Genomic DNA, 12,594 nt, shown 5'->3' on the forward strand with positions numbered 1-12,594 from the left:
GCTCCAAAATATCTGTTAGTCTATAAGGTGCCACAGGACTTCTTGTTGTTCTCAAAGCTACAGACTAACATGGCTACCTCTCTGATAAAAAAAGTAATGTCACTGGTCTAGGAGGGGATCCCTTTCTTCTGACAGATGCACAGGAGTATGGCCATTACTTATGAATCAGTAACATTCTTCCAGGTGATGGGCAGGATGTGGTAAGTATCAAGGAAGCAGTGGTTCAAGTAAGCTGGGAGGGTCAGGTACACCATACCATTCAGACTTTTAGTGCCAGTGTTGCATGCTGGAAAGAAACATTTTTCAGAACTACAGACTGTGCTGGAAGTCGCAGCAGTGAAAGGAGCAGAACAGGGGGTTGCTGCTCCCAGAAGCCAGTGACCTAAGCTGGCAGCTCTTCTAGGCTACGTCTACACGTGAAGCCAACATCGAAATAGCTTATTTCGACGTAGCAAAATCGAAATAGGCTATTTCGATGAATAACGTCTACACGTCCTCCAGGGCTGGCAACGTCGATGTTCAACTTCAATGTTGCGCAGCACCACATCGAAATAGCTGCTGCGAGGGAACGTCTACACGCCAAAGTAGCACACATCGAAATAAGGGTGCCAGGCACAGCTGCAGACAGGGTCACAGGGCGGACTCAACAGCAAGTCGCTCCCTTAAAGGGCCCCTCCCAGACACAGTTGCACTAAACAACACGAGATCCACAGAGCCGACAACTGGTTGCAGATCCCGTGCCTGCAGCATGGATCCCCAGCTGCCGCAGACGCAGCCAGAAGCCCTGGGCTAAGGGCTGCTGCCCACGGTGACCATAGAGCCCCGCAGGGGCTGAAGAGAGAGCATCTCTCAACCCCCCAGCTGATGGCCGCCATGGAGGACCCGCCAATTTCAACGCTGCGGGACGCGGATCGTCTACACGGTCCCTACTTCGACGTTGAACGTCGAAGTAGGGCGCTATTCCGATCCCCTCATGAGGTTAGCGACTTCGACGTCTTGCCGCCTAACGTCGAAGTTAACTTTGAAATAGCGCCCGACGTGTGTAGCCGCGACAGGCGCTATTTCGAAGTTAGTGCCGCTACTTCGAAGTAGCGTGCACGTGTAGACACAGCTCTAGTGTGGCTGTACTACCTCTCAGGCCTGCCCCCAGCCCTTTCATACATGTGTCTCCAGTCTTGGGTTTGTGCAGCACTGCTAGAGGACAGCGGTGTGGATGGTGAAGCCATGCTAGGAGAGCTCCTGGGAGTGGCAGTCCCACGTTCTCTTCCTCTCACTGCTGCAGGTCCCAGGAGAGGCCTGAGGTACAGCAGACACCATTTTCTGTTTGTGTCTGCAGGGGTAAATTTGTATCCACACAGAGCTCTAGTCACAGAACATTTTTTGGGTGAAGAGACAGGGGCAGGAGGCTGATACCAGATCAGTCAGAGATAAACTCTACTTGCACGCCTGGCTGTAGACAATTCTCTTATAAGAAATAAAGGTAACTAGGCTTGAAAACGATATTGCGAAATGACTGAATAGTAATGGAATAATGCAAAATCCCTACGGATAGGAACAAGAAAGGACAGTTTAAGCTGAGTTACATTAACAATGAGTTACCTTAACTCCATTGGAATGACGTTTTTGTTTGGGAATTATACAATAAATTTACCAGTAACTGGAGGAGCACATAGTGGCAGGGACTCCACTCTGTATAAAAGGGCACATGGAGTACAAGAGCAACTGCCCATCATCACCCTCTGTGATCAATTATCCAGAAAGGAGTAAAGGATGAACAGCTAAGGATGAATCCACCCATTCCAGTCTATTGCGGAAGTTGTAATGACACTAGTTTATGGATAAATGGTATCAAAGTTGGCTGCTAGATATAAAATCACCAGGGTTACTTGGATGATTCAGTTCTAGGAGGAGATCATCAACAGCGCTATTAAATCTGTTTGTTTTCCATAACCAGGTCTGAAATTAGGCTCACCAGAGTCAAGGAGATAGGAGCCCTCTAGATACTACCAGTGTTTCTTTGCTGTAAGCATCTCAGATATCATCCCAAAATGTGGGAGATTAAATTTCTTACAGTAGCTCACAAGATAATCAGTGTTGAATGATAGTTTATTGAAAAGGATTTAATCAGTGAAATGTTGAGCACACCTAGCAACTAGCTCTGCAGAGGGCCCAGTGTTTTTTCACTGACCTCAACCAGACACAACAGACATGATCCAGACCTGTATGTGCTCCAGCACATCAGGCTATGCTGGTTGAAACACAGACTTAGAAGATGTTGCATTTGATCACTGAGTGGATTTCTCTGACATCTCTACAGCTGATTGCTCAGGCCAGATTGATAGCCACAGCCAAGCCACAAAAAGTCTGATATTCAAGTTTCACAGAGTCTGTGATGGCAGCATAGAGCAGGTTCTTTGCTTTCAAGAGCAGATAAAAGGATAAGCATTCAAAAATTTCAGTTACTCAAGCTCTGCTACGACTTCTACCACAAATGTTCTGGTCACCTTCTATTTTGCTTTATCTGTTGCAGCTCATGGGTAAGCCATGTTGCCCTCAGAGGAAAGTAAACGAAGAAGGTGTTTGGTGTTTCTACAGTAAACCCTCAAGATATGCAAAACTGAGTTGCGCGTGTCTCAGGTTAATGTGGATGCTGCCTCGACAGGAGCGGGAAAACTAAGGAAGGCACCAGCCCTGGTCAGTTTCCTGGCTCCCCTCCACTCTCTGGAGCCAGGAAACTGACTAGGGCTGGTGCCCTCCTCAGTTTTCTGGCTCCCTCTGAGTTGTGCAGGAAATTTGACTTATGCAAGGGTTGCAAGAATGCAACCCCCGTGTAAGTTGGGGATCTACTATACACTGGTGGTTGTAAACAGCATGTATTGCAAAATCGCACCTGGCTTTTGACGATGTGGTCTTTCAGCTAATCAGCATATTCAGTAATTCACTAGACCTCTAGGAAGCGTCAGGTTCTTCTGACAATCTCATCAAAATAAGTCCTTTGTCCAAACGGGATAGAAGCATTTCAGCCTCAGCTAGGAATTAATTTGCTCCATGTTATTTTCACAGCCACATTAATTCCCAGGTCTACCCCAACTTCTCCTGGCATAAACTTAGGAAATGGACAACAGAAGCAAAATGTTGACTGGGAGGGGTGTAACAAAGGAGAAAAGTAGCTGCAATCTGTCTTCTGCCCAAGGAGATCTAAAGGGGGCCTGCACACCCCAGAAACACACCGTGCTGTGTCTACACGTGCCCCAAACTTCGAAATGGCCATGCAAATGGCCATTTCGAAGTTTACTAATCAAGCGCTGAAATGCATATTCAGCGCTTCATTAGCATGCGGGCGGCAGCGGCGCTTCGAAATTGACGAGCCTTGCCGCCGCGCGGCGCGTCCAGACTGGGCTCCTTTTCGAAAGGGCCCCGCCTACTTCGAAGTGGGAATAAGGGGACTTCGAAGTAGGCGGGGCCCTTTCGAAAAGGAGCCCAGTCTGGACGCGCCGCGCGGCGGCAAGGCTCGTCAATTTCGAAGCGCCGCTGCCGCCCGCATGCTAATGAAGCGCTGAATATGCATTTCAGCGCTTCATTAGTAAACTTCGAAATGGCCATTTGCATGGCCATTTCGAAGTTTGGGGCACGTGTAGACATAGCCCACGTGTTGGCTGGAGAAGGACTTAGCTAGGGGAGCATAGAAATGAGCAGATTCAATGAATTCCTGTTGCCATCCCACACTGAAAACTCAGACTGATGTTGGGATGGGGAGAATGGTCCCGGAGAATAATAGCCCAGTCCACTGAAGAGAGCTACACATTACACCTTTTGTACAGGCAAGGTTGAATCTAGGTCACATGTTATCTTAAAGGAAGATAATTTTTCATTTTTAATTACTGTAAGAAATAACACTAGTCAAAAAAACTATTCAGTCCAAAGATTTAGGATCTGTTCCACAACAGGCCATTGCCCGGTGCTGTGATATTTTGCTAGGGATCTGTTCTCACCAGTCATGTTCTTATCATTAGAGACAACAGGTATTTCGTGCATCCACAGAGGCAGGGGAAACTGACCCAAAAGTACTCAGCTCAGAGACCTCAAAAACTGAACCAAAACCAAAATAACTCCCCAGATCCCTAGGACAAAGGGAGAAACATCTAAAATAAAATAGTCTATGATCTTATGAACAACAGTTGTTTCTTTCATGTAATGACTAGTTTGCTGTCCTGAGCAAGTAAGGAGCATAATTGTAAATCTATATGTAGTCTTTCATCTGCATTGTAGCACCTAAAGAAACCACTTTCTCAGACAAAGTGCTTTTTTTAATACTGTAAAAAGGCTCACTACTCATTAGGTAAATTTATGTGACTCTTACACACGTATCATGAAAATAGTCACAATTTGTTGTTACTGTTGATTTATAGTTTCAAATAGCTACTAAAATGTTGAACAACTGAAATATGAGTTCATGAACTGCATATTCATTTTTTAAAATCATGGATATTTAATTTTAACAGTGCGGGATTAAATTCCAGGGTGGCATATTGGAAGTGTCAGGAGATATTATAAGCTAGCTTGATTCTTTTTAGATGGCAGAAAGAGAAAAAAAATACTCATGAGCTGCCTAGAAACATCACCAGAGAAACTACTTGTGCTGTTAGTTATTCGTAAAAGAAAACATTTCCTACCCATTAATGTAAAAATCAGGTATTGAATCTGATTCCAGAGATGATGTAGTATGATAAGAAAAGCCAAAAGTGATATGCAGAATGCTAACTCCTGTGAGGAAATAAGAAGAATGCTTCACTAATGTTGTCATAGGTAACCGGCTGCTTGACTTGGGTTTGGTGAAGAGATTCAGTTGCTCTTTTACATCTCAGTATTTAAATGAAGAGATGGAGGAAAATATGCTCATGATGAATATATCCCATCTCTCTGACTCTAGAAACTGTGCCAGATTAGTAGTCTTTGTTAAAATTGTACGCAGGAAACAAGCTGATGTTTGCATACTTAATAAAATCGTTGGCAAAGGCCATTTTTCACATGACTTTGCCATTGCTCCTCATTCCAGCTCTGCTTCACCACTCTTCCACTAAAATCCACATTTCTATCAAGCCTGACTTACAAATCCCTGGACTACCCAACAACCTGCTAGTGCCAGAATCACCTCGCCCCATTATAGGCTATGTCTACACTAGCCCCTTCCTTTTGGAATGGGCATGGTAATGAGTAAGTTGGGAAGATGCTCATGAGGTGCTGCCATGAATATGCAGCGCCTCATTAGCATAATGGCAGCCAAGCGTGATTTAAAAGTGCCGCTTTTGAATTGTGCGCCGCCCATGTAGATAGGGGCCTTTCAAAAGGACCCCCTGGACTTCAAAATCCATTTCTTCCCAAAATCAAATAGGAATAAGGGGCTTTCGAAGTCCAGGGGGTCCTTTTGAAAGGCCCCCATCTACATGGGCGGCATGCGATTCGAAAGCGGTGCTTTCAAATCACGCACGGCTGCCATTATGCTAATGAGGCAGTGTATATTCATGGCAGCGCCTCATTAGCATCTTCTCAAATCGCTCATTACCACGCCCATTCTGAAAGGAGGGAGCTAGCGTAGATGCGGCCATAGTCTCACCTGCTGTCCCTGCGGCAGCCTAAGTACGTACCCTACTTATTTCCAGCAAATATTGAAACTTGGCAACTAGTACATAACGATAGATAAATATCAGGAATTGTCACAACTCTAAAAATATTCTTCCCCTCTTGTTTACCTTTGTGTTTCTAAACTTTCCTTAACTGACTGCTTCAGTTTACTTCATTGGTTTGCTTAAAAGCCACTACAGTAGGCTTTTCCTAAAAATAAATGTCACATAAAACATTTATTTCTGCTCTTTCACTGTTCTTGATAAATAAAAGCCCCAAACTGTGGTTCTTACACAGGCAAATCTCCCACTAATGTACACAAAAGGGCTTTTTACCCAACTGTGGAGTGTGGGATAGGACCCAATTCTTTGTAACAGTTCTACAGAAACAACTGCAACAAGAAGTTTCACTTTGAAATTGCCTGCTTTTGCCATCTTGACTGGAACACACTGAAGACGACATTGTCACAGTAGGCTTAATAATGTTTAAGAATATTTTACTCTATTCTTGTTTACAAATAACATCCTGACCTGAAAGGGTTAAAACTGAAAAAGGTAGACCAAATTTCGACTTCATTATGACTGATGTTGATGAAAATCTTTCTACTGAATTCAATGGTTATTGGATTGGGCCTTCAGTCATTAGAGCTGTGCCCCCGTACACCACATCTGAATTTACTTTTGTTGTTTTATCTTTTTCTCCCTGCCACGCACAAGCTTACTGCTGTAGGGTTGCCCAGGAGTGCCAGACTGCTGAGTCTGATTTTTTTTTTTTTTATTCTCAGAATAAACATAGCATTTAAATTATTTGCTAAATGCATGCACAGGCACACACCTACACAATGCACACAAGCATGCACTCAAGTAAGTTTCGAAAACAGATGGCCCTCATCTTCACAAACCCACCTCTCTTGAATCTGGCACTCAAAAACGGAGACATTCCAAATTACTGTATGTTTTTTAAATTTAGGCCTAAACCAATTTACACACACAAATGCAAGTGTGTTGTGGATATTTTTCACATGCCCCTCAGGTACACTCCAAGAATATTTTGATCTATGAATAATTCCACGGATTTTGCAAATAAACATGGGGTAAACATCAACTTTGGGATCTGTCAAACTCTGATAGTGTCCTTTTAAGAAAAAAAATGAAAAATGACAATGCCACCCATGCTGATGCTATCATTGTGATCATCTAATGCTGGGCCAACATTTCTTATGTTCACGTTATCTTTAATCAGATTGGATGTACTCTTGAAAGAAAACCTTTGGAACAGGCATTCACAGTGCACAGTTAACTAAACGCACACCATGCTTTTAGAATTGCTGACAAACAGAAGCACCCTGATGTTTGTGTAGTCCAGCATGCATAGAGAAAAGGCTAACCACGAGCAACCTTGCACTCCACATGTGTGACAGCTACAGCAGTAAAAGTGCAGTTGGTGAGTCTGAAGCAACAGCTGCATATGCAGTGGTTGTAAAATTGCGTGTGATATATAGGTTCAGTTTTTCAACACTATAGGAAGGTAACTGTGTGAATTTGCTACTAAAATGTAAATCTGTTATGTACAGACATGGCCGATGAGATGTGTTTTACATCTGACTGATCATATGCAGGAGTGCCTCAGGTATTTGCTCCCACATATTCGTTTCATGGGCACATCAGTTAGACATAAGCAAATATATCCTCATCACTGTGGATGACTAAGTTTCAGAGTCTGACCCACTATACATTTTAAATTAAATGTATTAATCTTTCCTGACTTTATTGAAATCAGAGGGAGTTTTACTTCTATATTTCGTAGATAATGGTTTGCCTCTGCATTTTTAAAGATAAAATTTCCTTCAATATTATATTGCAGTTGGACCGCAGTGACATGCAAAAACTCTTTGAGATAGCATAACCACTAACCTGGGAAGTAGCTGCAGCTGTGCTAGTTTCCTTACCACTCCCAGTTGCACGCTCATTGCTTGTTGCTGCTTCTGTAGTTTCTGCCTTCTTTACATTCATTTCCAGAGAAACAGAAGGCCCTACTTGGCCCAACCCATCACTCATTTGGGTCAGACTTGGGCTGCTTGCTTGCCGTGATTTGGCCTTATACCAACTAGGGTAAAACAAGGGATCGAAGGTGTCTGCTGTTGACGGCATTTGTGTATCAGACTCTGCAGTCTGTTGAGCACCAGTTGGCACAACCTCACCCTTAATCAGAGTAGATAAAGTAAAAACAAAACAAAAAAACACACAAGCAGAGTATACTATGTTACCATCCTGTGTTCAACCCATATTTCTCTGCATGCCATCTGCAAAGAATTTATTGTTTGAGATCCAAAATATTTATAAAAGAAATACAGAGCATAAGGGCAGGTCTACACTAAGAGGCAATATCATCTAAAATATGCAATTCCAGCTATGTGAATAGCATAGCTGGAACTGATGTACTCTAATTTGAGTTGCTGTAGGGTCTCCACAGTGGTCTCCTCTTAACTTCTCTTATGCTTCTCATTCCAGTGGAATGCCAGAGTTGAGAAGATTGTTCAGCAGTTGATTTAGTGGATCTAGTAGACCCGCTAAATCAATCCCCAGGGCATCGATTGCCTATCTCTCAGTAAATGTAGACCTGCCCTAAGTTTCTACTATTTGGATAATATACGTATGAAAAATACAAACATTGGGTCAATTCCTGCATCCCCACTTAGCAAAACTTTACATAAACTTTGAAGGAAACACTGGTTGAGAAAACACAGAAGGAGGTGTTCCTTTCATTCAGATCATTACACTTTGGACCTGATTCTCTTCTTAAGTATAAATTAGAAATAATTCCACCAAAGTTGAAGTCACATTATAGTAAAAATCAGTCTGTGGGAGGATGAGGTCCTTTATTTTAGAGATAGTGTATTGCCAAATAACTATCCATTGTTCAGAAATGTCTGGAGATTTTTACTCAGAATTACCTAAGTTCATGCTCATGTGAACACCCATCTCTGTGTAATCATTGATCTAAAATATGCTAGACTCTGCATAATAACATTCAGTACTGACTTCTCACATTGAAGATGACATATGGGAGATCTGACCAACTGCTCCAGTGAAGTCAACTGGAGTCTTTTAAATCACCTCCTTGGGTTTGGGATTGAGACAAAAATTTCTTTTTTTAAATAAATATTCAGAATTTTTTCACTCACCCTGGATGCATGAGTGGAATAAACAGACTATAATAACAATAGAGATAAATATTTGTCCACAATATGACAGTTTACATATAATAGCTGACTGTAATTATACCTTATCAATGACTGGAACAGCTGGCAGAACTGCATCCTCTCTGTCAATGTTAAGCCTTTTCAGACTAGACAGATATTACAGGCTTTTTACTCTTTGGCCAACAGGAAAAAGCTGAACTCCAAATATCCTGCATGTTGCATCCCCCATATGCCATTCTGGTCAACTCATGAAGGCTTTTTAAAATTCCTCATTGGCCATACCAGCAAGTCTCTAGCTTCCTTTTTAGAGGTGTAGAACTTCACAAAATTATGAGGCAGTTCATTTTACAATTAGGGCTTGGCCTATACATGAAGTTGCACCAATTTAGTTAAACTGGTTTAGTTAAACTAGTGCAACTTTGCATGCGAACACTCTTAAATCAGTTTAAATGTGTTTATTTAGATTTAGATTAATTTGCTAAAGAGTCAAGTTAAATCAACATCAGCCATTTCTAAACCGAATAAAGAATATCAACAGAGAACTTGCATAAACCTGTGTAAGCCCTCAAACAGATAAAAGGAGGCAGAAACCCACAATCATTTATTTTCCCTCTTACTGTTAAATTAGAACTTCACCATAAACATGGATTCTTTATTTGCTCCCTTGTTTGTGCTACACTATCAAGAACCTCAGCATTGTGCTGGAGTAAGGACTTCAATGGAGCCGAAGAGATGAATTTGTCGTGTTTGGTAAGTTAATTGGTGATATTGGTAGCTGAAGGAGAGTAAGAAGTATTGTATTGGTGTAGATCTCACAAAGTATCAGTAACTGATGTTTTAGTTTAATTATGTTCCAGGAAAGAACATACAAAATATGAAATAAATCCTAAATACGTGGCTTAAAACAGAAAGATTTTTCTACTGCTGAATGTATTTGGGCTGCCATTTCATAACAATCAGTCTTACTTCTCTGTATCTGACATTATGAGGGATGAACTTCTAAATGATAACTCCAGCAACAAGATCACCAAAGGAAGGTATGTGTCAGTCAGAGGAACAAAAGATTAGACAGATCCGGTAATGTGGCTTGTGAATTCTTCAGCAGGCAAGCTAAATGTGACATTCTCATGGTACACATGTTTTTAATTCTCACCTCAGTTATGACTGTTAGTTTCTACTAAGCAAAATAAACCAAACAACCAACAAAACTGAGCATCAGGTTGTCAGTTCTTAAGGGTTTTGCTCCAGAATTAAACCTTAATAACCAATTATTCTTCCTGTATTTACATAAAAGAACTCCATTGGGTTTTTTTTAAGCCAATGAACGCTCACACATACACTGCTTGAAAACAAGCAATAGCAGTAAAATCTTTGCTTTCTTCTTTGAATGGACTATTTTTTACATGTTTCTGGCATATGTTTTAGCATCGGTTGGGCCAGATTAGATCATTCAAAATGCTCTAGAATGGAGGAAACATTCAGCATACCTGATAGGATAGAGAATGGATGGGTGCAGTTACCTGGCTCACTGGTGGAGTTGGTGGTAATGATGGAGCTGGTTCATTCTGAGGGCCTCCCATTGTGCTCTTTGGTTCTAAGTCCAGCTGAGATTGCTGCGATACTTTCTCAGCTGCCTCTTCTTCCTCACCCGATGATTCTGTGCGGACTTCATCCAACTCTTCGCTTTCCACCACATCATCCTCTTCCTCATCACCCTCCTCCTCTAATAAACATTCACATAAGCACAGTGCTAGGTTAACACATCAATACATGGGGCACGCTCTTTATACAACACAGGGATCCAGAAATTTGAAGTTACTATGGTAACTACACAATAGGTCTATGGATAGCAAAAGGGACTCCTGGTGAGGGTTTTCTCAAGGGACAGTACAACTTATGATTTAATTCCAGCTGATGCTCATAAGGGCAACACTGCAATCTGCCTGCGATGCATGCAGAAAGAAGGAAGAAGATGCCAGGGTGAGATGGAGACCGAAGATGCTGCATCTCTGCACATAGGTCTAGAGCACAAGGACCAAGTGAGTTGGCCAGTGCCACCAACAGTGTAGGCTCCACGCAGGTCCTGGGGATGGGAACACAGACTGTATTCTGCCACAGGCTTTTGCGGCAACTGCATTCCCCCTATCTAAGGAAAAAGCCTCCAGAATCTCCCCATAGGGTATAGGGTGGCCATCTTTCTATCTGCAAAAAGCTAAATGTTTTTGTCCCTCAGGCCAGGTTTCTGCCTTCCCTGAGGCTCCACTCTCTGCTCATGCCATCCCCTGTCCCTCCATTGCTTGGTTTCCCCTACTCTCATTTACTTGCTCATTTTCACCTTGCTGGGATGCAGGGGGTGAAGGTTCCAGCTGGGTGTGCGGGTTGAGGGGTGGGGCTGTGGATGAGGGATCTGGGATGTGGGAGGAGGCTCTAAGCTGGGGACAAGGGGTTGGAGTGTGGACGGAGGGCCTGAGGTGAGGCAGAGGGTTGAGGTGTAAGCTGGGATACAGACTCTGGACTTGGGGTGCAGGTGCTGGAGTTGGACCAAAAATTAGGGGTCCAGAGTGAGAGAAGGGGCTCAGATCTTGTGAAGGAGATTCATGTGTGAGAGGGAGGAGAGGGCTCCTGCTAGAGATGTGGGCTTTATCTTGGCACCAGGGATGGCAGGTTTGAGGTGTAGAAGTGGGTTCAGATTTTGGGATGGGGGTTTGCAGTGGGGGCAGGGGTTTTGGGATGGTGAAGGGGTCTGGGTGTGGGAGGGAGCTCAGGGCTGCAGCATGGGTTTTGGGTGTGCGAGAGGGTGCAGGGTGTTGGCTGTAGGGAGTGGTCACCTCAGTGGGCTCCCAGAAGCAGCCAGCATATCTGTATGTTATGGTCAGAGGTGGCCAATTGGCTTCACTCCACATGATGCCCCTGCCTGCAGGCACCACAACCACAGCTCCCATTGGTTGCACTTCCTGGCCAATGGGGACTGGTGGCTGCCCCTGAGCCTAGAAGACAGAGAAGGGACATGCCAGCTGCTTCTGGGAGATGTGAAGAGCAGGTAGGGAGTCTGCCTACCCCAGTGTGGGCAGTCAACTGGACTTTTCATGGCAGTGCTGACGGTAGCCATCAGGGTCCCTTTTTGACTAAGCATTCTGGTTGAAAATCAGATGCCTGACAACTGTAATGGGCAGCATGACTCCTCCCTAATCCCTGCTACAAACTATGCCTTGATTTAGCCCAAAATATATGAGCAAACACATTCAGTATGTCCTATTGTGAGTATTCGTGAATGAAACATTTTCAAAGGGAGAAAAGTAAGTTGCATAACTGAAATGTTCATATGCACTGGTTGCCAATTCATATGTAAAACCCACAGTGGCACATGAAGTGGTCTGAGCTTTGGCCTTGTAAACTCAGGGTTGTGAGCTCAGTCCTTGACGAGGCGATTTAGGGGTCTGGGAAAATAAGTTTAAAAAAAGCTTTTCAGGGATGGTGCTTGGTCCTGCTGAGAGGGCAAGGGACTCGACTCAGTGACCTCTTAAGGTCCCTTCCAGCTCTTTGAGATATGTATGACAGTGGCGTAATTAGTTGTGTCCATACTATTGTTTAGTATAGGCAAATATATAGCGCATATGCATATGTCTTTTGCAGGTATAGCTTAGGTTGAGGAAAATGTAACCTTCAGTCAGAGCCGAATTTATTCACAAGCTAAATATGATACAATTTAAGTTATGGTCTCAGATTATGAGGGGTCTCTACATATAAAAATATCACTAAAGTACATTTTC

At 43.2% G+C, this 12,594-nt stretch overlaps 1 protein-coding gene across 3 annotated transcripts in view; it reads right to left on the minus strand.

The window, feature by feature from the left end:
• Window positions 1-12,594, minus strand: part of TRIM55 (tripartite motif containing 55) — a 57,917-nt gene that overhangs the window by 22,551 nt on the left and 22,772 nt on the right. The window contains exons 8-10 of one of the 3 annotated variants that reach the window (XM_074987126.1): window positions 10,345-10,547; window positions 7,536-7,823; window positions 4,674-4,764 (exon numbers count right to left, since the gene is read on the minus strand). In XM_074987126.1, coding sequence (XP_074843227.1) covers window positions 4,674-4,764; window positions 7,536-7,823; window positions 10,345-10,547 — 582 coding nt within the window. The remainder of the gene's footprint in view (window positions 1-4,673; window positions 4,765-7,535; window positions 7,824-10,344; window positions 10,548-12,594) is intronic. The other 2 variants (XM_074987125.1, XM_074987128.1) reach the window with 2 other exon arrangements.

Source organism: Carettochelys insculpta, chromosome 2 (assembly GCF_033958435.1).
Source record: "Carettochelys insculpta isolate YL-2023 chromosome 2, ASM3395843v1, whole genome shotgun sequence".
NCBI classification, from domain to species: domain Eukaryota; kingdom Metazoa; phylum Chordata; order Testudines; family Carettochelyidae; genus Carettochelys; species Carettochelys insculpta.